At 39.0% G+C, this 25,259-nt stretch overlaps 5 protein-coding genes across 6 annotated transcripts in view; 2 read left to right on the plus strand and 3 right to left on the minus strand.

Moving 5' to 3' along the window:
- Nucleotides 1–54: 54 nt before the first annotated feature.
- On the minus strand, nucleotides 55–4,135 carry ing4 (inhibitor of growth family, member 4). The gene is made up of 8 exons (XM_044209128.1): nucleotides 4,010–4,135; nucleotides 3,467–3,538; nucleotides 2,563–2,729; nucleotides 2,311–2,425; nucleotides 2,092–2,203; nucleotides 1,825–1,969; nucleotides 551–612; nucleotides 55–419 (listed from the first exon to the last, which is right to left on the minus strand). The coding sequence occupies exons 1-8, from the start codon at nucleotides 4,044–4,046 to the stop codon at nucleotides 380–382; spliced, it is 750 nt and encodes a 249-aa protein (XP_044065063.1). The 5' UTR covers nucleotides 4,047–4,135; the 3' UTR covers nucleotides 55–379.
- Nucleotides 4,136–4,785: 650 nt separating this feature from the next.
- Nucleotides 4,786–11,486, minus strand: nop2 (NOP2 nucleolar protein homolog (yeast)). Its single transcript, XM_044208898.1, has 16 exons — nucleotides 11,336–11,486; nucleotides 10,014–10,140; nucleotides 9,824–9,866; nucleotides 9,680–9,744; nucleotides 8,963–9,294; nucleotides 8,455–8,665; nucleotides 8,152–8,351; nucleotides 7,918–8,007; nucleotides 7,375–7,462; nucleotides 7,109–7,249; nucleotides 6,516–6,655; nucleotides 6,328–6,417; nucleotides 6,099–6,221; nucleotides 5,884–5,981; nucleotides 5,667–5,803; nucleotides 4,786–5,573 (listed from the first exon to the last, which is right to left on the minus strand). Exons 2-16 carry the CDS (start codon nucleotides 10,117–10,119, stop codon nucleotides 5,137–5,139), a joined length of 2,301 nt encoding a protein of 766 aa, XP_044064833.1. The 5' UTR covers nucleotides 10,120–10,140; nucleotides 11,336–11,486; the 3' UTR covers nucleotides 4,786–5,136.
- Nucleotides 11,487–11,694: 208 nt separating this feature from the next.
- On the plus strand, nucleotides 11,695–14,292 carry emg1 (EMG1 N1-specific pseudouridine methyltransferase). The gene is made up of 5 exons (XM_044209133.1): nucleotides 11,695–11,883; nucleotides 12,037–12,138; nucleotides 13,299–13,440; nucleotides 13,561–13,766; nucleotides 13,849–14,292. Exons 1-5 carry the CDS (start codon nucleotides 11,734–11,736, stop codon nucleotides 13,960–13,962), a joined length of 714 nt encoding a protein of 237 aa, XP_044065068.1. The 5' UTR covers nucleotides 11,695–11,733; the 3' UTR covers nucleotides 13,963–14,292.
- Nucleotides 14,293–16,603: 2,311 nt separating this feature from the next.
- Nucleotides 16,604–25,127, minus strand: kel (Kell metallo-endopeptidase (Kell blood group)). 2 transcript variants are annotated; one of them, XM_044208895.1, is made up of 18 exons: nucleotides 24,924–25,127; nucleotides 21,765–22,065; nucleotides 21,370–21,669; nucleotides 21,116–21,237; nucleotides 20,018–20,176; nucleotides 19,842–19,913; nucleotides 19,537–19,725; nucleotides 19,285–19,445; nucleotides 19,083–19,200; nucleotides 18,889–18,984; nucleotides 18,702–18,761; nucleotides 18,530–18,607; nucleotides 18,009–18,115; nucleotides 17,840–17,929; nucleotides 17,674–17,741; nucleotides 17,334–17,494; nucleotides 17,158–17,247; nucleotides 16,604–17,070 (listed from the first exon to the last, which is right to left on the minus strand). In XM_044208895.1, the coding sequence occupies exons 1-18, from the start codon at nucleotides 24,948–24,950 to the stop codon at nucleotides 16,924–16,926; spliced, it is 2,346 nt and encodes a 781-aa protein (XP_044064830.1). In that variant the 5' UTR covers nucleotides 24,951–25,127; the 3' UTR covers nucleotides 16,604–16,923. The 2 variants fall into 2 exon arrangements, with proteins under 2 accessions (XP_044064830.1, XP_044064829.1); XM_044208894.1 differs by having other exon boundaries at nucleotides 18,702–18,800.
- Nucleotides 17,306–25,259, plus strand: part of fam131bb (family with sequence similarity 131 member Bb) — a 54,892-nt gene continuing 46,938 nt past the window's right edge. The window contains exon 1 of the mRNA XM_044208985.1: nucleotides 17,306–17,438. The gene's annotated coding sequence lies outside the window, so the exon portion shown is untranslated. The remainder of the gene's footprint in view (nucleotides 17,439–25,259) is intronic.

Raw genomic sequence — 25,259 nt, forward strand, 5'->3', positions numbered from 1 at the left:
TCGTACATGTGAATACGGTATAAAGTATTGCGACAACTTGGAACCGTTAAACCATTAGGGGCAGTTGTAGTGTTTATTATTCACTCATAAAACAAAATGTAAAAAAAGAAGTCACAATAAGAGCACCAAATGTAACTAAAAAAAACAAAACAAAATTATTGTTAACCATTTAAAAAAATCATTATTTAAATACATTTGTAACCACTTGGCTCATTCACACACACTGCATCAGACCCAGGCAAATTACGTAAACCAAAAGAAAAAGCACCAAATGTTAAGGAAGATGAGAAACAAAAATTCTAGTCACTAATGAAGAAATATTCTTCTCATTTTCCATCTGATCAGTGTCCACGTTTTGTTCCAGGAAAACCAGGTGTTTTTATTTTCTCTTTCTGTCTTGAGAGCATCGTGGACAGTACCTGCATGGTATGGATAAAAAAAAACACAGCAAAAACATTTAGTTGACTAACTTAACTGAGTAACAATTCACACTTTTATTGAAAATAGGATAGTACACTACAGCCTCCATTTCAGTTACTGAGCGTCTTACCATTTGCCTCTTGGTTTGGTTGTCAGGCCCACGCATGCAAAATGGAACCACTCAATGGAGCACTGGAGTAAAGACAAAAAATGATAATGTACGGTTAAGTATTCCTGCAAATGGAGCACTTAGTCCAGACAAAACCATTCAAAACATATGATCAAAAACAAAATCAATCTTTTAAAGGAGAGTTATCACAAACAATATGTGTAGTGTGGCATGTAATTAATCACTCGCTCTGTCATCTGTGACCTTATCCACAGAGGAAGAGGCACGAGACTGCAGACTCCTAAACCTCTTAATTTGTGGTTAGCATCTAGGAAATACATGTAAGGGAGATAATGTACATGTACTCTATGTACAATAAATGATTACTGATATATAACATTATTAAAACCTCTATTTTTCATCATTATTCTTATTCAAGCCTCTCAATTTCAGGCCTGTACCATAAAGGTACCTTGTTGTTGACCTTTGTGATACTTGAATGGTATTTAATGTAATTTAAATAAATACACACATTTAAGGTCCCATGAAATTAATAAATACATTTTCTGTGTTCTTTTGTGTTCTTAGATGTATTGTTTTTTTCCATTTCTTTTTATAAGTGAAATGTCGCAGAAGGGCATTTTAGCACATATTGTTGGGAATGAAAAATCCCATCCAATAAAATATGATTATAGGACTTTAAGGCAATGCAACAGAAGGAAAAACAAATACAGAATCCACCAGGTACAAAACTACATATAAAACAATAAACACACTCTAGTGTGCACGAGTACAAATGCCAATGTGTTTTGATAATAACTACAATAATCACAATTGTCTCTAATTATTGTCTTTACTACATAACTGTGATTTGTATTTTATGACACACCTTTGTATGCATTTTTGTCTAGGGGCTTCTGTACTTGTATTTACAATGAGCACTATGCTGTGAGCTCTCGTAACTTTTCTCCTCTTTTATTCCGTTTATCCCTATTTTTTTTTTTTATCCCTATGAGTTCACAACATCAATAACAGCTTTTCCACTTTGTCCTCCTCCACCTCTTCTGTGTCATTATTTAGCCACAAAAATAAAGAGCAATGTCAGTGTCCTTTTTGTATAGTTGATCCCATCTACTTTTAAATTCTCAAATCAAATCCTTCACAATATTAAATCCCACCCCAACATCTTGTTTAATGCAGAAACATGTAAACAGATTTAAGTAAATTACAATCCAAAAAAGCACTTCATGTGACCCCTGACTGAGACTGAAAGGGGGCCACAGAACAAAACTCACATCGGTGTTGTCACAGCCAATCATCTCGCCGTAAGAGACCTGATGGCACAGACAGTAGGTGGGTTCGTTGGGGTCCACTGGCATGTCCAGCACATCAGATGGGTGCACATTCCCAAAGTTGGTGGTAGGGCTGTTGAATTCTCCCCTGATAATGGGGAAAGGTATTGCAAGTGAGAATGGGAGTATGATCATAAAACTAATTAAAAATGATTAACTTTGCTTTAAACACTTGGCCATCAAAAGCTGAAAAGTAGATACACAACATACGGCTGAAGGAGTTTGACTTTCTTCTGTGCACTCTTGGGACTGCCATCTTCATCTGAGCTCTTCACTTTAGACCTTGTTTTAGCCGTCTTCTTTTCCTTCTGCCGGGACTCAGCTGGAATTACACAACCACTTTAATATTCCACTTTAATTTTTGGCTGCCCTGACAGTCCTGGGTGCAAAAAATAAAAAATATACTAAGCAAATATAATGGACACACACCTTTCTTCCCCTTACTGGAGGTGGAATCATAATCCGTGCTCTCGATCTGCTTTTCCTTCAGGTCAGCCTCAAACCGAGCCAGGTCTGTGTCAAGACGTCTGATGTGTTTGTCGACCTGCAGAAAATAGACTGATTGTGGTGCATATTTCATGTACATTAAGCACAGTAGGTCTATCCATTGTCCAACTTTTCCCACTCCTATTACCTACAGATGTATGTAGGTAATGTTATTTTTATTTCTAAGATACGAACCATCTCATAGGTCTGCATGGCCAGTTGCACCTTATCATCTCCAAACTCCTTGCATTTACTGTAAGACTGCTGAATCTGCCTCAGTATGGACAGCTTTTGCTCAGAGGAAAGAGTCCTGGCGTTGGCTGTGTACTCTTTAGCCAGAGAGTCTATCTGTCCTTTTAGATCTAAAAGAGAGACAAGGAGTAAAACTTCTAAAATAACACTGTAAACATTAAGTCAATGATACCTTGTGATAAAACTCCATTGTGTACAATTAATACTTCTCAAATATACAGGAAGTAATTCCAATGACAATATACTACAGGAAATAGCTAGAATATTCTGTGAGTTTAAACATCACTCACAACTTATTCTAAATTGACAATAAAGTCAATAATTACAACAAGACTGTTATTTTGAAATATTTACAAACTGTTAGGGAGTATAATGTACTAGTACTCTACTGTAGATCAGTGGTTCCCAAACTTTTTGGCTTGTGACCCCTTAAAATGAAGTAATGTCTACTTGCGACTCCTCATCATAGGTTACGGCATTACTGTGGACATTATTTGCGAGTAGTTCAATCAAAGAATGACTCTACAGTATTGAATTGTTTCATTTGAAGGATTTTCAGTGGCCTGAAGATGTCAAAGTATCCAGTATTTCACAAGAAAAAGGCAAATAGGGAGACAAATACATATATGATTATGTATAACAATTGTTTTTTTCCTCCCTTTCTTATTCCTTTAATCATCTTGTGACCCCTCAGACTTCCCTTGGGATCCACTGCATAGAGAGAGACATAAAAGTGGCGTAATATGTTTTAACAGGTCTCTTTTACTGAATGGAGTGCAGACGACATGCGTTTTCACATCAATTCAGAGTTAAAATCCACATCAATTACACAGTTCATTGTTCTCACCCTCTGTGCGTTGATCTAGATCCCTCATTAAATTGAAGTTTCTCTGCAACTCGAAGGGCAAGTTTTCTATGCCTGGAGTGGTGGAGGGGGAGACAACAAACAGTTTAATCCCACTTTCAGTGAGATCATCATCAAACACTAACGTAGATGCAAGCAAGATAGCTAGCTTAATCATATGCGCTGGATGATGCTCCGGCTGCCATTAAAGATAGCGCCTGAACTAGCATTCACAAGTATTGCAGTAAACAGCAAGGGGCACAAAGACAATTGACATTGCTTGTTAAATTAATTTAAACTAGGTCAGCGCTGCTAGTACAGCATGTGTGCTGTACAATCTCAAGCAGCATCCTTTCTTCGCTACGATGCGATATCCCAGCAAATAGACTGAGCCTAAATCCGCTGACCGTTAGGAAACGGTTGAAGCAGTTTGTTCCACACGCGGGTTAGCCAGGAGCTATATTACACAACGAAAGAGAAGGTATAAAACCAGCAAAAATGGCTGAAATATTTTCCAACATGTTTAACGCATAATATAGAGCTTACTGTCCAAATAATGCTCCAAATACATCCCCGCCGCCATCTTAGAAAATGTAAACAACACAGCTTCCGGTTCGAAATGGACAAATCTGATTGGTTGTTTCCACACTCTTGACAACACTCCTGGAAGACTTTCCAGCACAAATTCCCTTCCAAACTGTATTTTTCAAGTAAAAACTCATATAATGGCATATGACAAGCCACTTTAACACATTAAAGATTGACAGGATTCAAATTAAAGAAATCTGCAGTGTATTTCTGACCAGTCAAAACATTAATTCAAGATATATCTAATTATATTCTGACTGGTCAAAATTCAAATTTAAGACATTTTTATGGCATTCTGACTGACATTGAATCATTTAATTGTATGGAGAATCGGATTTAAGATGACTACAATTCACATTTGAATATCTGAAATTGTGAATCTTTCCATTTACATTATGACTAGTTGGAACTCAAATTCTATATACTTTCAGCATAGTTGACTATTCATCATTTTTAGCAATTTGGGAGTTTAAAAGTGAGTTACCATTAGTCAAATATCAACTATAGATATCTGAAACTGGAATTATGACTAATCAAAACTAAATTGACAGGTAAAAAAAATATTGACAAGTATAAAATTTCTAGATGTCTAAAATGTGATTAGAGATCGTCAAGTGAAAGCTATTAGATGCTAAAAGTGCATAGCTGGCTTGAACATTTAGCTCTAAGTTACTCATCAAATAATCAGATGATCTAGGTGTACCTAAAAGATGAACGATGAATCAAACAAGTGATGAGAAAAACATCTTAAAAGATTTATTATGTTTCACAGATTTATGAAAGCTGTCCCAACCAGACATTAATCAACAGACAAACATAATGAATATTCTGTAATACAAATAAAAGTCCTGACTTAAGTTGGCGACCCAACTTAAGTCAGAGCATCTTTGACCACTACAGTTCATTTGTACACAGGGAGTACAATAATATCTGACTGACACTTACAGTCTCGCTGCTCTGAAATGAAAAAACATAGAGCATACAATCTGAATAGTCGTTAGATGAAGGGAGGTGATCTGGGTCCATGAGGAAGCTCTACAAAGCACTTACATAATCTAGTACACTTTATCACGCTGTACACACCGTCACTCTCCGTCTTGTTTTTCCAACATGTGCTTCAACTTTCTAAATTTATTCTTTCCAATTCTGTTCTTTGCCGTCTTGGGTGTTTTTCTCTTTTTGCCCTGCTTTTTCTCAAATCTGCTCCCTTCCTTTTTGTCAGCCTTTGATGCTTTAGTTTCATCAGCTGTCTTCACTGCGGGCTTCTTGGCCTTTGCCCCTTTCACAGTCTCTCCATCCATCTTGGCGACCTTTGCCTTTTTTGGTCCAGTGAGTAAGTCCTGTTTGCCTTTTGGCTTGATGTTTGCCGTTTTCTTGGCTGCTGTTCCATTGGCTTGGTTTTTTTTGTTTAAGCTGCCTGCCTTGCTGGGGACAATCTGCTTTGTCTTGTCACTTTTGGATGGTTTCTCTTCAGGAGAGTTTGTAACGGCTGTCGCCTCAGAAGCATCTGCGTTTTCTTCTTCTAAATAAATACCATACACAGAAGATGAGTTCAAGTTAAACAGGGAAACTATCATGATGAAAGTTGGCATGTGCTCATAAGAGAAAGTGTTACCTTTTCCTGCTGGTGCAGTTGGAATTACATTGGAGAATTTCTTCAGCTTGGCCACAAAAAAACCATCCATGTTGTGGGAATGTGGGTAAAATCGCCGAGACAGACGCAGAGAAGGATGGAATCTACGCTCTTTGAACCTAAAAGAATGGAAAAATGATGTTAGAGTTGAAGATCAAAGTACTTGCCTTAGTGAAAACACAATGGTTATCTTATTTACCTGGTGAAGCCTTCCTTGCCAAAGTCATGTCCTGTGGGAACTAATTTGACGTTCCTTTTCTTTAAAGCGTAGTCCACCACCCATTCATTCTCCTCCACCTGGTGGAATATATTTTGATCAATACCAAAGCCTCACTGCTAAATACTTCAGACTCTACTCACAAATCACATGAAACAAAACTCATTTTGAATTAGTTGCATATACAGTACACATACCATTATTGAACATGTGCAGTAGACCAGATATCCTCCCGTAGGGGACTCAGCATTGACAGAGTCGATGGCAGATAGAATCAGTTCTTTCTGCAAGTGAGCAGAGCGATGGATGTCTGCCTCGTCCTATCAGGAAATAGGAGGGTGGGAGGAAAACAAAGTTTAAACACTATTTAAAACCTAAAGTGTGTATCTATATGGGTGTATACGTAAACAGTGAATGGTGTTTTACCTTACTGGTCTTCACAGCTGGATCTTTAGCGATAACTCCTGTGCCTGAGCACGGAGCATCAAGCAGCACTCTATCAAACCCACCCATTACCTGTAGGCAAAATTTTCAGCAGTCAGTACACTATATAAAACTCTAGAGTAAAAGGGAGATAAAGAGATAATGTTTTTCTACAGATGTATGAACTTTACCTTCGGGAACTGCCTTCCATCATAGTTGCAGACAACAGTGTTTGTGACCCCCAGACGGTGGATGTTGCCCACCACACTCTTTAATCTTTCAGCGTTGGCGTCATTAGCCACGATCACCCCTGTGTTTCTCATCAGCTGAGCTAAGGGTGGAAAGTTCACATATATTGTTAATTAGAATTCATTTGCATCTGAGAAAAGTTTGCATTTGGCTTTATTTACATTACAGCTAAAGGATTAATCAATAAATCACACAAAATTAATCTGCAGCTATTTTGTTATTTAGTTAACTGTTATTTTTCAAAAGAAAAAAGCCAAACATTGACTGGTTCCAGCTTCTCAAATGTAATAATTTCATGCTTTTCTTTGTCTAATATGATAGAAAAATTAATCTCTTTGGGGTTTGGATTGTTGGTTGGATAAAACAAGGAATTGGAAAAGGAAAAGTCATGTTGGGCTCTGGTAAATTATAATGGGCATTTTTCACAATTTTCACAAAGTTAGTTGCAGCCCTAGTCTACATTACACAGTTTGAAACACCTCATAAAATTACTGTAATTGTTAATTGCACAAAGTATAACTGCAGCACATCTTACCAATATAGGTGGTCTTGCCTCCTGGAGCTGAGCTCATGTCCAACACCAACTCTCCCTCCTGTGGAGAGAGCGCCATGACTGGCAGAAAACTGGAGGCTCCTTGCAGCATGTACTGACCAGACAGATACTCTGGGGTTGCACCTGTTTTAAAATACGGAAAGAATTACAGTTAAAGCTTGTGTGGCTACAGTCGACCTCAGATATTCTACAATAAAGACCCTCAATAGCTCAAGTCAGATTGTTGACATGAATGTACTGAAACTTACCTACAGGTACTGAGGAGTCATAGATGACCAAACCTACTTTAGACCATTTCCCCAATGGATCAAGGTTCACTCCTCTGTTGATCAAGGCCTAAACAAGGAAAAACACAGACCACTGAGTTCAACATATGAGCACTTGAAGGCATTTGACACTAGACAATACTTGTCAAGTCATTTGATGAGGAGGTTCTCTTTGTGTTCAGTGGTGGTTTCTGGGTTAATGACATAATCAAAACTAAAGCCAAACTATAAATTTGTATCTTTCAATCGGAATAATCTTCGATTGATTCCATTTACTTTCCAAGTTTAAAATCACCCCTCTCATGACATAAATGCTATTCTGAGTGTAGTTTTTGTTCTGCTATTGAACTCATATTTTAATGTTATTTCTTTGACATATAATGTTGTTAAATCCTGTAAACAAACAATTATATTCATTTTCACAATTTTAGAGAGCTGAAATACTATGAAGCATATTATGAATTTTGACATTTGAAAATATTTTAATTGGCCATTTCATCCATCTCTTCCACCTCGAGCAGTTACCTGCGCAAGGTCCCGCCTCCTGGTTTTCAGTGTATTTGTCCGAATAGTGACAGGTCTCTGAATTTCATTGGCCTCAAGGAAATCAACCAGCTATAGGCAAGAAAGAAAAAAACAGATTCATATTTTTTCTCTCAAAACAATTTAACTCTCAATCAGGTTTTGACAACAGCCACATGTTCAAACTATTAGAATTGTGATCAATCAGTACTACAGGTACAAAAACAAATCAACTACCTCTGAAAGAGGGAAGAGGTCCATTAATTTCTCAATGAGGAAGATGTTGTAGCTGTAATAGGTACAGAGATCCTTCTTTAGAAGAGAGATGTACTCTGCTCTCTCTTTCCCCTCCTCTCTTTTTGTTGAGAAATTACAAAGGACATCAATGTTGTCCTTTATTCTTTGATGGATTGTCTTCAGGTCTAGAGGCAGAACACCTAAACATGTAGATAAGAAAAGGATTTAGACTTCTTGCAATACAATATAATTTGCTGCTTTAAAAGAGAGGAATCTTATTGGATAAAACTCTACATCACTCACCTTCCTTCGCACTTTCCTCTGCCCCAGGTAGCCTAAACTGATCCATTTCATCTATGTTGGTTTGTACTGTGTCTTCATCATCCATGTCAGCATCTGATTTCTTTTCCTCTTCATCATCATCGTCGTCTTCCTCATCATCGTCATCACTCCCTAGAGCCATGGTTTCCTTCAGCTTTTTTGCTTTCTTTGCTGCTCGTTCGATGGGAAGAAGCTAAATGTGGAACATAAACCAAGGAAAGTAGTCACTAAATCATACTAATTATATATTTACCACATTAACAACCCTTAAACTTTGAAAGATACACTCCCTGACTTTGTTGCAACCCTCAATAGCACTGTTTTAACACATCAACAGTGACAAGGGAAGGAATTTGGAGTCTCTATAACAAAATCAGGGATTGTATGTGCAAATTTCGACATTTGAATTGCCGTCTTAAATACAGAAAACACAAACGTGATGTGAAATGTGGTGACTTGCAAAAAGTTACAGCAGAACCATTTTACATACTTCCTCTCCATCACTTTCTTCTTCAGCTGCTTCCTCACCACTGCCGTCATCGAGTGTACCATAGTCGTCAACCAATTCTTCATCATCATCGTCATCATCATCGTCGGCCTCCTCCTCGTTGTCATCAGCGGCCTCCTCCTCCACTTCTTTCACTCCTAATTTAGTACTCTTCTTTCCTTGGTCTTTTCCTCCCTTCTTCGGCTGCTGCTCCTGCTGCTCCTCCTCCTCATCTTCCTCCCAGTGCTCATCACTGTCATCCTCACTTTCAGGTTCATCAATTTTACGCTTCCTCTTTGCTGGTGTCAACCATTTACTGTTCTCATCAGTGAATCCTTTTGAGATAAAGAAACAGACAATAAATACAATGTATATTTTCTGCGATTAAAAATAACTACTTTAGCGACAACAGTTCAAAGACATTTCAAGTCACACACGCATTTAACATAATAATGATAATAATAATAATAATATTAATAGTTTCCTTATTTTTTTATTTATTTCTATTATTTGTTGTTCCCTTAAAAAGGCCACAAACCTCACTCTGGAAATGGTTTTACAAACACACAGAACATCACAACCATGTTTTTTCATGCGTTATATCTTTATCATCTGTGACAACAGCATCTGTATGTTCTTTGCAGGTGCTAGGTAGTAATTATCTGCACTTGTGTATACAGAAAACATCACAACTACATTCACCAACACTGATGTGGTTACCTTTCTTGGGCTGTTCTTCAGCAGCATCTTTAGGCTTTTTCAAATTCTGGACTCTTTTTGCAGCTCTGTAAAATGACAATATGAATGAGCAACTTGTAAATGGAGTAATGTTATTACATGTTATGTAATCAGTCAACCTCTTACCTTTTCCTGGATCTACTTGACAGACGTTTTAGTCCTGTTTCCTCTGCAAACAGAAAAGAAACACTTTGACCAACAAGCCATAATGATGCAGTCAGCAAGATAAAGTGGTTGTTGTTAAACTTTATGGTATAGATTTCCAGAGTGAATGTGTGTCTTTATAAATAGCTGATATAAAGGGCACAATAATCACCATCATTTATGAACTTGGCCAACTCGGTCTCTGCTCCTTTCTGCTTCCTGGCTTTTTTCCCTGGCCCTCTCTTCACCTTGTTGGTGGGATCCAACTTCCGACCCATGACTCCGAGCTACACAGACACCTTGAAAAGCAGCAGAAAATAATGTTTCATCTTTTCAAAACCTGTGCGAAATGACAATATCAAGTGTTTATGAATAGAGGTCACTGTTGGTAGACCATGTTGTGTTGTAATCGGACTCATTTGCCTAAAGAAGCAGACAACTGCAGAACTTCATTTTAGGGAGGTTCAGGTGAACCACAAAATGTTACATATACTTACACATACTTGCATACAGTAAGTTACAGCACGTCGTACTGAACACAAGTAAAATCCACAACATCCCTTAAACATTATCATTATTTAACTAAATGTAGGCTTATCTGACCACAAAAATCTGATCAGTTGTTAAGCTATCTAAATACACTGCAGGTTAAAGGTTAAAAAAATACAAGTGAGGTATATGTTTAGATAAACTGAGAAATGTTTGGGACTTTTTACTTTATTGGACATGACTTAGATCTTAATTGCTGTAATTAGACACATGTTGTGTTGTGGTTAACCTTTACTAAACGTGTATTGAGAGTCCCATTAGGATGCAAGAGCTTCCCTATAATAATTCCAAAAACACAAAGATATTGGTCTTTGGTAGAAGACTATAACACTCTCGGCTGTCATTAGGGGAAGCAGAAGTCAGTTTATGAAAATATTTATTTAAAAAAAAGATATTTCTCTGAGTAAGACTGTCAAACGGAGAAACTGACAAAAACTTCAGCATTGTAGCTGACGTCAGTAAAAAGAATCTAAAAACTGATGCTTGAGCTCTGGTGGAAAGAGGCCTGCAGACCAAGTGCATGTCAGAGACAAGTAGTCAGTTGTAATCATTTAAGACATAAACATTTCCATATGCATCTTATTTAAGAGTGATAAAGAGGGAGGCCATATACAATAATAAAAAAAACAGTCTCACACATTACTCAGTTCACCACAGCTACATATTTTTACTTGTACTTTCTACTAGTTTTATGATATTTCATATGGATTCAAAATTACATTGCTTGAGACATAGCTACTATGTTAAATTATCAGGCGTTCAAAGGCTTCTGCACTTACAGATTAATGACAGAACAAGCTGCAATGACCAGTTACACGCAGAACATTAGTTAGTTGAACCAACTCCGCATGTCGTATTTTCAAGGCAAGGCTAGGACCCCGTTTATTAACACTGCCTCATTGAGTCTTTCCTAATTAGCTCAGCAACAATTCTTCACATACTCACCGATTAATCTGTTCCTTTTAACCCAACTTCTGCTTGCACAGTGTAAGATAAAATGTCCACACGTGAATGTTCCTTCAGCACGTTGTAGAAGAACATCCGGCGCACATATGTGACGGAGTGATTGTGGCGACCGCGGCGCGCGCACATGCACGCACGCACACATACACACACACACACACACACACACACACACACACACACAAAGACCGTTGAGAAGACACCCTTTTTAAATCTAAAATAACTAATAGTCAAACGTTAGTACATTATTACAGTGACTAAAATGTAGTTAGCTACATTAAAAGTCACAAAGTAAGCACTTACCAGTTATTGGCACTGACTCGTGAACGCGCATTTTTGCCGTGACGCACACAGTCTGCGACAGTTCATCCGAAGGCATCATGGCGGCTCCTAATGGGAAGAAGCGTGGTCTTGAACATTTGGACGAATATGAACCAAAACCAGCCAAACATCTCCGCAGCCTGCACGACCGTATGGCAGAGAGGAGACTAGTTGTTATTCTGGAGGGGGCATCGTTAGAAACAGTGAAGGTAAAGCGTCAGACTTGTGTTTGTGTGTTGTTGTGATGCAGCGCCTACCTACTACAAGTGGAAGTGACATCAGAAACCATACCTTTAAATTAATACAATAAGTGAATTTATAGCCAATCAGTTTTTGTTGTTTGCATGCTTCGTATTTCCCAGGTCGGAAAAACCTTTGAGCTGTTAAACTGTGACCAACACAAAAATATGATCGTCAAAAGTGGAAGGAATCCGGGACATATAAGACCGGATATCACACATCAGGTAAGGACTCATTTCAGAATAGTGTAACGTTATACAACTGCATACTTCACTTGTGGCTGTCATGATCTATAGTCAGAGTGAAATGCCATTTCGTTTCAATTAATTATTTGAATCCCTTAGATCCTTCTGAATTTGGAGCAGAGATTGGGATTCAGAGGTCTGGAATGAGGCTAGTCAGCGTCCTCCTGTAACCTTAAGAATAAAACCTAAAATGTAGAGCCTCATTGATATATTGGCATCATGGGCGATTTTAGCTTAATACAGATATTTTGGTATTGGTGTATATATCGGACAAAAATGAACAAGACATAGCAGTCGTGCACTTTTGAGGTATTATAGAAACTAACACCATTACATAGTTTGTCCACCAGAGAGCACTGTTTATTTAATTATCCTCACTTAATCCTTGATTAACACCATTTAAGGGGATCCATATTAAAAGAATCAGAAATACTTTATTGATCCCCGAGGGGAAACTCTTTTGTTACAGCAGCTCGCCTTTACGTCAGTGCACACAGGAATAGAAGTACTAGCAAAAAATATAATACACTAAAAATGTTAGTGTATTATTTGTTTATGTTAAAAATACATATTGGCTGATATGTCATCAGCAGTTTTTTTTAAACTCTCAAATATAGATAGCCTCAGAAATCCAGTATTGTTTTGCCTCTACTAAAAATACTGAATTTGAAGTAATTCTTGAGACCTGCAGTGAATTTAAGTTTTCATGGTGCTGGTGGGTTAGCCTGTTAAGAGATGTACCAATGTAGTGTAATGTAAAATTGTCTGTTTTCAGTCGATATCAGCTCTTTTCTTTTAAAATTTTACTGCCAGTATTTATCCAATTGTATAACTTGCATCTTTGGTATTTATTTATTTGTCTTTAGTCTTATTTTTCATAGAATAAAAAGTTAAACTAGCAAAATAATAGCAGTAGCAGTGATATTCTTTTAAAATACTTAACTAATTACATAGGCATGTCTGAAAATTAGCGTCAGAAACCATATAGGTACATTTGCTTATTATACTGTATCTTTTATGTCTGTGTATTGTGTCTACAAGTAAGCAGTTTATTCTTATGTAACGTTCTTCAAGACATGCCTGTGATAAAGGGCTGTATAAATAACTTTTAACTTAAGTATCTTATTTCCTTTTACCAGTGTCTGCTCATGTTGATGGACAGTCCACTGAACAGGGCAGGCCTGTTGCAGGTTTACATCCACACAGAGAAAAACGCCTTAATAGAGATCAACCCACAGACCCGCATCCCAAGAACCTTCACTCGCTTCTGTGGCCTTATGGGTAAAGTACCAATGTTGAATGCTTTTTGTGCATAAAAATATATACTGAGTTGATCTTTGTGTAAGAAAAGTACAAAGCAGTGGTCTCCTAATTGTTCTTTCTTCTCTTGTTCTATCTTAGTTCAGCTGCTGCACAAGCTGAGTGTCAGGGCCGCTGATGGTCCTCAGAGGCTTCTGAAGATGATTAAAAATCCAGTCTCTGACCACCTGCCTCCTGGCTGTCCACGCCTGGCCACTTCCTTCTCTTCTGGAGAGGCTGTCTGCCCCCGGACTTTGGTGCCAGAGGGACCGGCTGCAGTGGTGATTGGAGCATTTGCACATGGAGCGGTGAGAAATGGCTCTACATTGTAGCTCATTCACAGCTTTAAGCATCAAATATCTATGTTATGGATCTCTTTGTCTTTATTAGGTGAATGTGGACTACACAGAGAAGACTGTGTCCATCAGTAACTACCCCCTCTCTGCGGCACTGACCTGTGCCAAGATGTGCTCTGCTTTCGAGGAAGTGTGGGGTGTCCTGTGACAAACAGTCAATGAACTACTGATGTTGACCTGGCAGAGACAGTAGAGTACATGGACATTTTGTAATGGACTAGGAATGGATATGACAAATGTTGGGCCGAATGTCCATTTCACCAGTGATGCCACGTGGACTACAGACATGTATCCTGTTATACACTGCATGTGTATACTTGTATGATGGCGTTTAGCCACCATGTGGAATATACATAGGTTTCTGTACCCAGTGTTCCCTTTTTATGTAGAAGCATTTATACCATTATCAGTTGTACAAATTACAGTTGTATTGGATTATCAATCAATAGTTACATTAAAATATATGACTAAATAATGAGTGATTTTGTTTCATATAGACTGAGAAGAGTTCATGGAAGGAAGTAAGATGGACAGTGGAGACAAAATATTACAAGATGATTAAGTACATGGATTTCCCTGAGAACATGGAACCTAAGTGTAAAAGGAAAATAAGACATTAGAAAATACATTTTCAACACAGCTGATAAACCAAAAGAAAATATAATTTCAGGTTGCTAGAGAGGTTTGAGTTTATTACTGCTCACTATAAATTACTCTAAATGCTAATTCTATCAGTAGTAAGCTCTTCTCCTGGTAACCCGCCGCTGCCGTCTTGTTTTAGGAAGCCTCCGTCTTAGTGGCTGTCTATTCCGGGAAGATTTATACGGATGTCGGTTTTGCTTTGGTTGACGTCTCCGAGCCATTTGAGCCTTCCTTGGTGTCTTTCGAACCCGCACTACTCGGCTCGCTGTAGACCTGCGTTTCTTCCCTGCTGGCTTTCTTCTTGCTTTGGGGGTCTTCCTTCTTGGTTTGTTTGATTTGGCTATTGGTTTTCGAGTCTTGGCTCTTGGTTTGCTTGATTTGGCTGCTGCTCTGCAAGTCTTGCCTTTTGGTTTGTGTGATTTGCCTTTTGTTTTGGGAGTCTTTCTGGCTTGTCTCTGTGACTTTTCTGCTCCTTTGGGGGATTTGCTGGCTGTTTTGCTCTGCTTCAGATCTCTTTTTGCTTTTGGGGATTTCACACTGCTTGTCTTTATTTGCTTTGGGTCTGTCTGTTTATGATTTTTGTAGAAAATAAAGGATTGAAAATTACAGGTAATTTTGGATTATTGTTGACAAGGCAAACCTATTGTCTCTAACTTGTACACTGAAATGTAAAGGACAAGTCAACACTAAAATCACATCAACAGAAAACTGCTGCTGCTCTCAATGGATTTAAACTTTCAAGTATGATCCACGTTTGGCCACATCCAAATAAACTACATGTACAGAGCATCGCAGCAGCAATTTTTTCCCCTGTTGTTTGTCATTCAGTGTTGTACGTTATGAAATTATACAGGCAAAGGTTATTTTACCTTATTGTTGAGTCTGAATGATACATTTCTTGTAGTTCGTACAAGTGTCTCATTGTTAACCAGCCTGTTGGTCACCACGTTCACCCGCCTGCTGTTCTTGGTGACATCGTAGCCTTCAGCAGCCAGCATCTGCTTGAGGTCTGCCATAGAGATGCCACCTCGGTGTTTGCACTGGGAAACGACACTGAGGATGAGCTGGGAGACATGAGGTGAGGCTGGCTTTGCAGTGTTTGTCTTATGTGCATTTGCAGCCTCAGTTTGAATCTGATGCTTGAAAAGGCGAACAGGAGTGTCTGAAAGATCAATAAAGACAAGAGAAGGTAAGAGAATTAAAATCTCACTTAATAAGATAAAATTGATATATACTGTAACAATATTTGATATATTTCAAACGCACTGTATTTTTTCTAAATGTCTATTTTTCTTGAGTAAAAAAAATGTCAGATCAAAATCAGTCTAAAAATCTCCCAACCACACCCCATCTGCCTATGAAGTGATCCTACATGAGGCCCCAACCTTGCTCGAGAAAACCCCGGTTTTGTTTTGTTTTTTTCACCCCTCAAGCAAGGTTAAATGTCGGCTGGGGCAATGTAAAATATTAATAAAAAGACTAGACTTAAAACCACAAAATAAAAGGTGAATTTCTTTTACTCTTAACGCTAACTTGAAATGTCCTTAAATTTAAATATTGCTTTGACTAGCTAGTTAAAGTTAGCTAACTGCTAACGTTAGCTAAAAGTACAGTAGCCGTTACTCACTTGGCAGAGAGACGTTCCCTTTCACGGTGGACTCGTTCTGGTCCTGGTCCTGGTCCTGGATGGCTCGTTTCAGTAGTCGGCCCAAACGTTTGGCTCCTGCTTTTCCAAGACCTTTCCCCGTCGGAGTTTTAGTAGGTCTCCATATTTGTTTTATTACCTTCAAATGTGTATTTTCTCTTGCTTTAATATTGATATTAGCATTTTCCTGTGCGCCCGTGGGTGAGACTCTTTTGGCTCTGGCTTTCCTCCGCATTTTAGCTGTTAGCCTATTTCATATTTCAGAAAGAAATGTGAAAACTACCCAGCTGACTGTTGGAAAGTTTGACAGGCACATATGGCCTGATTTTCAAATGGAAATTTTGTGGTTTTCTAAAAACTTTTTTTCGAAAAATAACAATTCTTTAGTTGTTGTGTAACTGCTGGTCCAGAACATGGAGACAAAACTAAACTGTAGCTTAATTAGGAGCTCATTTAAAACTAATTGGGTTTACCATGGCAGTAAATAAAGTGAAAGTCAAAATTGTTTTTCAAATGTTTATTTTATTTATACTTAATAAATTATAATACTTAACAGCTTGTGCAATCTATGGAAATGCAAACATATCTTAACAATAACTACTAATACAAAACAGATGTCAGCGTTTCCTTGGCTTTTTACATACTGTAGGTACTCTTACCATAAATATGTTATATAAACTATCTTTATTCTAACAAAAGTTTGCCAACATCCACAGCGTGCTTAATGTCTACAGCACGATTCACAAGTCGGTAGTTTGCCAGACAATCCGTAATAATCAGTAACTACAAAAACAAAACCTGCTGGTCTTCACAAGAGTGTGTTCAGCATGTTTGTAATGGATGCGGCTGGGTTTTATTGAGACACTGTAGGCTTGTAGGACACAGGTCAGATTTGGCACAAATGACTGTAATCAGGAAGGAGGGCTCCAAGGGCATGAGCTCACTGTATGGGTCTGAGTCACAGTTAACCTGGAAAAGAATAGATTAAAAGACACAGGATAAGTAGGTGAGAAGAAAGGAGATAAAAATTGAAATCTAATAATAGAAGCACAGTACCTGAGAAAAGGATGTGAGAAACAGACGAGTGTGTGATAGTCCTGAGATGGAAGTGTCACTCGGATGGTTCTTTAGACTCTGATGATAAGCCTGAGGAAAGATGTGGACAAAATGTGGATGTATGAGCTTAATGTTGTTGTACACACAGAGACTGAAGCCTGAAGATGGCTGCTCACCTGCAATGCTATCTGCAGTGCAGAATACTGCACCCACACCTCCTGCTGCTGCGCTGCTGAGAGAGAAAACACTCCACCTCGGCCTGCTTTTTCTGTCACAGTGAGGTAGTGAGCCCACACACATTCCCCCACAGCATGCACCGTCTCACTCTGAGAGTAAACTGTAACACAACAGAGAGATTGATATGATATTGCAGTAAACAATCTGTAAGTGTAGTGTAGAGAAGGCAGTTTTGATGTCTAAAAATTAGTATTATTTAGGTAATTTACTGTGAATGTAACCAAAACATGATGTCAAACACAATTTTTCAAGTGGAGGACAAATGTGAGATTCTCTTACTGTCAGGTAGAATCAGGTGGAGGATATCTTTGGCGATAAGGAAACCCATTGCACCATAATTCATTGCCCTGTTAAAACAAAAATAGTGTGTACTATAATGTTTTAAATTAATAAGTCTAATATGAAAAGCCATTAATAGTGCTTTTAAAATCAGTGTACACTTTACCGAGGATAGGTAGGATGGAAGAGATGAGGGACAAACATTCCCATGGGAACAAGGAGCTCATAACCCAGGAGAAATGGTGTGACAGACAAACTAAAAGAAAAAGAGAAAAGATTAAATACACGCTCAGAACATTCATATTTCTCAACTTTAAGAACATAGGCACACTTACATATCAGCCGCCTCAGTCAGCTCAGTCAAGAGTTGACTGCGTCTCTTTTGCCACAAGGACAGTAGCTGGACGTAGTTGGAGAAGAAGCTATGTGTGCTGACTGTCACCTGGAATCATACAGGTTGTAGAGTCAGCGGTGTTCCTTGTTTTCAGCTGTACTGCCCTTAGCTGTTGCAATTAAAGACCAGATCCATAAAATGGGTGGACTCCTGGGTTTACATTGAGTGCGTCTGAAAGCACATCGACCATTTCCATACTCTCATTAATAATAAATGAAAAAACAAGTCTAAACTTAAGTTGGTGATCAAAAATTCAACAACAGTATTAAACTGATTATTTGAGTTTTTTCCATTTACATTAAATGCATAACAAATATGTACAATACAAATTTATTAGAGTTAAGTTTAAGTGGGTTTAATTACGGTTCAACTCACTGGGAAAAGAGGTTTAACTAGGCAGGCCATCAAATATACATCTTTATACACCTAATCTGTTAGAGCCAATGGAGGTCTGTAATGTACCTTGGAAAAAAGCAGGTCAAGCTCTGCCTCACTAGAGACCTCTTTTGTAGTCCAAAGTCTCGGAATTAATGACTGAACCTGGAGGAAGACAGGCCTTTATTGATATCAAAGTACAAACAAAATGCAGTTTCAAAAAGACAAGTAAAGCAACAATTCTTGCTTCAGTTGTTACCTTTTTCATGACAACCTGGAGAGACTTCTGATCTGTCCACTTGAGTTCACGTAATTTGGACTTGAAAGAGGAAAAGATATTTTGAATAATCTCCTCTGCCTGTTGAACAACAATGAAACATCATTATCAGCCTTATAAATTCAATCGATGCTTAATTATGTCCAAAATCCCTATGATGTCTACTTACCTCTCTGTGTGCTGTCCTTTCACTGAGAAGGTCTCTAAGAACTAAGTCAAATCCTCTCTCAGTCTCTAACACACAGTGTTTCCAGCGAGGGGCTACCTGGTGAAGAGGTCCATAATGAAGATGTGACTCAACAAACCAACTTATAGGTGTCATCTTTTTAAGAAGTACAGAAGGCTACATCTGTGCTCACTCACCCCTTCAGTGTTACCCAGAGCCACAGACAAATTGTTCGCTGTTTCAGAAAATCTGGAGTCTAGAGCAGGCATCATGGTGTGCAGCAGATTGAGGACCATGAAAGTATGAAGGGGGGCGCTGAGTGGAATCAAATGTGGCAGGTCAAAAAATAAAAAGTCTATGCGTATTAGATTGTGAGTTGTTTTGTGTCACTTACAGTACCTGGTGCTCAGCTCATGCTTGTTCAGCCATTTGCCAATAATGCGGGACATTTGCACAATGTAGGGTAAGTTATGCAGAAGGACATGATCATCTTCGATGAGGGGTAGTGGATGGAAAGTGGCCTGCAGACAGCCCAACCAGTCAATTGCAGGGGCCTGGCTCTGTTTGCATATTTACATAAAGAAAATCTATTATTACTGTGGATTCAGACATAGTATGTGTGTATAGCAACACATTGTCCTCCTCCGGTACCTGTAGCTCTTTGATGGTCATGCGCTGATAAAGCTGCCCTTTCGACAGGCGATAGTGCAGAGGTGCAGAAGCCACAGCGAGTTCAGAAGACAGAGAGATGAACGTGCCCACGTGGATCATGCTTCTGCTGGGCGGGGCCCCCAACAGGGCCAGGTACCTCTGACATGATGTCAAGAAGGGACGTAACGTCTGGATAGAAAGAGACAGGAGAATGATAAAGGAATGCATTAGTAGGGTGGATGAATATTGTTGTATTCATTAAAAGCTATTTCTTCAATCAATAGGGGCCTGGCTAAGTCATCAACCTGAGTTTTAGCCTGAGACTTCTGTGTCTTGCTGTTCCATTCAATCGGGATTAACAGATCTGGCTGATCAATCTGTTGACAAAGAGGAGACTTGAGTTAAAGTAATAACATACTTTGCTATGGCAGTGCTCCCACCAGCATGTTAGGACTTACAAATTATCCTAATGGATACTGGCCTGTATGTATCTTTTCGTTGTCCCGCGGGCAATTTCATTTGGGTCTTTGCCCACATAGAGGTTGAAGAATGGAAAGGTGGCGTAGTCTCGCATCAGCAGGCTCAGGGTGGAGTTGAGATCGGTCTGATTCCACTGGCCTGATACTGCCCAGCCTCCCAGCTGCATGCAGAGAGAGATAGAGACAGAGATTAAACATAAAAGGGATAAGCAGAAGTAAGAGAGTAGGCCACAGTTATTAAAATGAACAAAACAACTTGAACATGTCCTTTACAAATAATGCATCTCCGATCTGAGACAATCAGCAACAAATATGTGAAGTTCTGGCAAAGTTCCTTTGTCAAAAAACTCAACTAAGTTGTTATGAAAATTATAACTTGTAATTGTAGCACCTGCTTTGGTGCCAACCAATATAGTTTAAACAAGACTAAGAGTCTACATCCATGCTAGCGGCACTGTGAGGCTGTGCTTTGAGCTAAATGCTAACTTCAGCATGCTAACAAGCTAACTATACCTGCTAAACATCAGCATGTTAGTTTTGCATGTATTCCGAACCCTTTTACATGGTTCTCGTTTTGAAATGAATCAACTGTAACCATTACAAAGTCAGCTGGAGATGGAAATTTCAACTCACTGAGTTTTAGCATTAGCATTAGCTTTCATTAGCTAGCTGCAGCTGATATAATGTGCTAGATGGTCAGCAGGTATAATGTTTATACAATGTACACCATCTTAGTTTAGCATGTTAGCTTGCAAACATTTGCTGATTAGCAATAAAAACAAAGTACAGCTGTGGCTGATGGGAATGTAGTTTTGCAGGTATTTGGTCATAAACCAAATTTTGACCTGATAGTGGCAATAGATGAAAAGTCAGGAGATCAACAACAAGTCATTAGGCTTCATCATCATCAGCTAAAAATTCTGCTATGTTAGCAGTAGGATGCATCATTTTCTTGAGTCTTTCTGATGAGTGTTACCTGAATGCCGTGTATAATGGACAAATTAATTCCCCCTAACCTATAAAGAGAGATGATAAGGGAGCATTGCATTTAACAGTCTTTCTGGTGGGATTTATCAGCCAAAGGCATATAATTATCTCACTTGCTGGATGAGTGTGAGGAAGGGCTCTGCTCCAGCAGTCTCTATGGATTTAGTGTCCAAACAGGAATGGTAGAATCCTTTGGCCTTCTGCACTGCTGTACTACCCGGTCTGTCGTTTGATTCTGACAGACACATCAAGAAAACACAATTCAGACAATACACTGATATACTCTCTTATACAGAAATATGATTGGATAAAGCAGTACAATGCAGAGTGGTAGACATTAGAGAACATTTTGGTTGCAGACTCCTACCCAAAATCTCTCTGAGATACTGCAGCAGCACAGTTTTTCTGTCCAGTATTTTCTCCTTTCTCTGTCCTCTGTCTTGCCTCTCTTTACTTCGTCCTCTCCTCTCTGGCCATACTGCGTTTTCCTTCTGGTTCTGTGGATGTCCAGGGATGCCCTGACCTCTTTGTCTCCCCCCACTGTCTGGTGAAAGTCCGTCAGATCCACATGTGAACAAGAAGTAATCACAGGGCTGCATGAAGGGATCAGCAGACATGAACAGATGGGTGGAGGCCCACTGACAGGCTGGGGAGAGACATGGTGTTTCTACAGGAAAGAGAGAGAGAAGAGTTAGACAAAATGGCACATTCGGAATTTATTGTGTCATGTTGTTGTGCCGTTGTATTTCTCTGGAGTCCTACCAGTGTCTGCCTGGTTATTGCTCCTATTTTGAAGGTTCTGATGCATATAGTAAATTATTCCTAGAATGGCAGCACATAAGGAGAACCCAAAAAGAAAAAAAAGAAGCTGCCTTCGATGGTTTATCCACACTGGCTTTGCTTGGTGCTCAGGGTTAGACTCTGACTGTAGCTCAGGTTGGAGCTGGGTTTGTTGATGGATCTCGGAGGGATCTTGGGTGGGGAGTGGCAGCTGAAACAGAGGTGGAGGCTGAAGCCGCCTCTCAGGTTCTGGCTCTGATGATGGCTGGACTGATAGCTGAGGCTGGAAATGAGCAAGTGAAACAAGAATGTAACTGGGTCAATCAAAATACTATAACATTTTTGGAAATATATTTTTTATGCAGTTGCTCTAATAATGTTTTCTAACAGTAGAAATATAGAAATAGACGTGATTTAATGTTGACAATCCAGGATACAAGCACAGTGCAGATGTTACAGAGAATGACGTAGTTGAGCAATGTCCACCAATGACTCTTCATCACTTCATCAGTTTGCTATGTCTTTGGGCTGTGAGCACTTTAACCACACATGTTCCCTTCTCAGGACGTTTCATTTTAATAAACATTCCCAGTATTCCAAGAAATTAGCAAAGATTTGAGAAAGGCCAGAAGAATTAAGCAAAATTGTATGTGGCTGAGTGTTTTTAATTAATCAACCGGTGATGCCTTGGATTTGTCTTGCTACCCCTAGGGGGGTCCAGATCTCCAGGTTGGGAGCCACTGATATAGCTCATTTACTCACAGTCTATTTACTCAGTATTGACTGCAATATATAGTACTGTGCAAAAGTTTTAGGCAGGTGTGAAAAAATGCTGTAAACTAAGAATGCTTTCAAAAATGGAAGTGTTAATAGTTTATTTTCATCAATTAACAAAATGCAGTGAATGAACAGAAGAGAAATCTGAATCAAATCAATATTTGGTGTGACCACCCTTTGCCTTCAAAACAGCATCAATTCTTCTAGGTACACTTGCACAGAGTTTTTGAAAGAACTCGGCAGGTAGGTTGTTCTAGACATCTTGGAAAAATAACAACAGATCTTCTGTGGATGTAGGCTTCCTCAAATCCTTCTGTCTCTTCATGTGATCCCAGATAGACTGCGATCAGGGCTCTGTGGGAGCCATACCATCACTTCCAGGACTCCTTGTTCTTCTCTAAGCTGAATATATTTCTTAATGACATTGGCTGTATGTTTGGGGTTGTTGTCCTGCTGCAGAATAAATAAATAAATAATTTGGGGCCAATCATACACCTCCCTGATGGTATTGCATGATGGATAAGTATCTGCCTGTATTTCATTTCAGCATTGAGGACACCATTAATCCTGACCACATCTCCAACTCCATTTGCACAAATGCAGCCCCAAACTTGCTAGGAATCTCCACCATGCCTTACTGTTGCCTGCAGACACTCATTATTGTACCGCTCTCCAGCTCTTCGGCAAACAAACTGCCTTCTGCTACAGCCAAATATTTCAAATTTTGACTCATCAGTCCAGAGCACCTGTTGCCATTTTTCTGCATCCCAGTTCCTATGTTTTCATGCATAGTTGAGTCGCTTGGCCTTGTTTCCATGTCGGAGGTATGGCTTTTTGGCTGCAACTCTTCCATGAAGACCACTTCTGGTCAGACTTCTCCGGACAGTAGATGGGTGTAGTTGGGTCCCACTGGTTTCTGCCAGTTCTGAGCTGATGGCACTGCTGGGCATCTTCCGTTTTCGAAGGGAAATATGCTTGATGCGTTTTTCATCTGCTGTACTAAGTTTCCTTGGCCGACCAATGCGTCTATAATCCTCAATGTTGCCCGTTTCTTTGTGCTTCTTTATAAGACCTTGAACAGCACATCTTGACACCCCAGTCTGTTTTGAAATCTTTGTCTGGGAGAGACCTTGCGGATGCAGTATAACTACCTTGCGTCTTGTTGCTGTGCTCAGTCTTGCCATGGTGTATGACCTGTGACATGAAACTTCCACAACCTCACCTTGGTAGCAGAGTTTGGCTGTTCCTCACACAGATTTAAGCCTCCTACACAGCAGTTTCTGTTTCAGTTATTGACTGTGTTTCAACTTACATGTGAAATTGATGATCATTAGCACCTGTTTGGTATAACTGGTTGATCATACACCTGACTTATAATCCTACAAAACCCCTGACTTTGTGCAAGTGTACCGATAAGAATTGATGCTGTGTTGAAGGCAAAGGGTAGTAATACCAAATATTGATTTGATTTAGATTTTCCTTTTGTTCGCTCACTTCACATTTTGTAAATTGCTAAAAAAAAAAAAACTATTATTAGTTATATTTTTGAAAGCATTCTAAGTTTACAGCATTTTTTCACACCTGCCTAAAACTTTTGCACAGTACTGTACATACATATTAAACATCAGGCTATGTCATCATAAATCTAGAGGACCACCATGCAAACATCACGATTGACAAGCCACATAAAAAGTGTTGAGTATATCACTGTGGTCATCAACTGGAAATTTCCCATCACAGATCTTTAGTAGAACTGGGCCCACAACAGAGATTTCTGGTATCCCGGAACCTCGTGATCATCCACCTCTCCCCAAAACACACCTGTTCTTAACATCTGATTGAGTGATTGAGTAATTTCCACTGCTCTGCACAAAGCTTGGAGGCCTCTCAATATTTCCTCAAAGAACCACTGAGGAATTTCTGTTGTCTCTACTTTCAGCAACAAACACTTTTGGCGTGTAAGAGCCCACTCAGTTCAGAAACAAAATTTTACAATGATATGAAACTCATTACTAAGTGGATATTCAAGTATTTCAAGTTTTAATCAGAGAAACCATGACACTACCTTAAACGGCATAACTATATACGTAGATATGTCCACTGATATATAGTTTACTATTCTAATATTACTTAACAGTTCAGTAAAATCATACTGCATGTTAATGTCACACTTTAAAATGTTCTAAAGTTATTAGAAATGTTGATAAAACAATCTTTTTTTCCCAAAGCATTGCAGGAACACACATGGCTCTGCTCCAGTTTTCAGCAACTAAAACACTCACATTAGCCTCATTTCCATGTGAGCATAGTAAACACAGCTTCATAACAACATGGTCAGCTTTTTGTTTTTGGAAAAGATCCTACCTCAAGCTCTATTCGAGTTGCACTCATTCTTAGTATATGGGTGTCTTGCTCTGTGTTTCTCCAGCGTGTTGCGTCCTCTGTCTTTTACATTTGATGTTTCACATGTGCTCCCTCCTCCTGCTGTCCCTCCGTCAAACAGCTGTCATCTCAGCTCTCTATCTCTTTTCATCACTCACTTCTCTCCTCATCTGACACTGATAAAAACGCACTCTGCAGGCTACGTCTTACTCTCCTCTCCAGAACCCAGATAGTCAAGCAAAGACTATGGTCTTACTCTGGGACCTGCATGTGGATGTTTTGTGTTTTGTGAACCCAGGAGAAACTCAACATTAAGAC

This window comes from Siniperca chuatsi, linkage group LG9 (genome assembly GCF_020085105.1).
Source record: "Siniperca chuatsi isolate FFG_IHB_CAS linkage group LG9, ASM2008510v1, whole genome shotgun sequence".
NCBI classification, from domain to species: Eukaryota; Metazoa; Chordata; class Actinopteri; order Centrarchiformes; family Sinipercidae; genus Siniperca; species Siniperca chuatsi.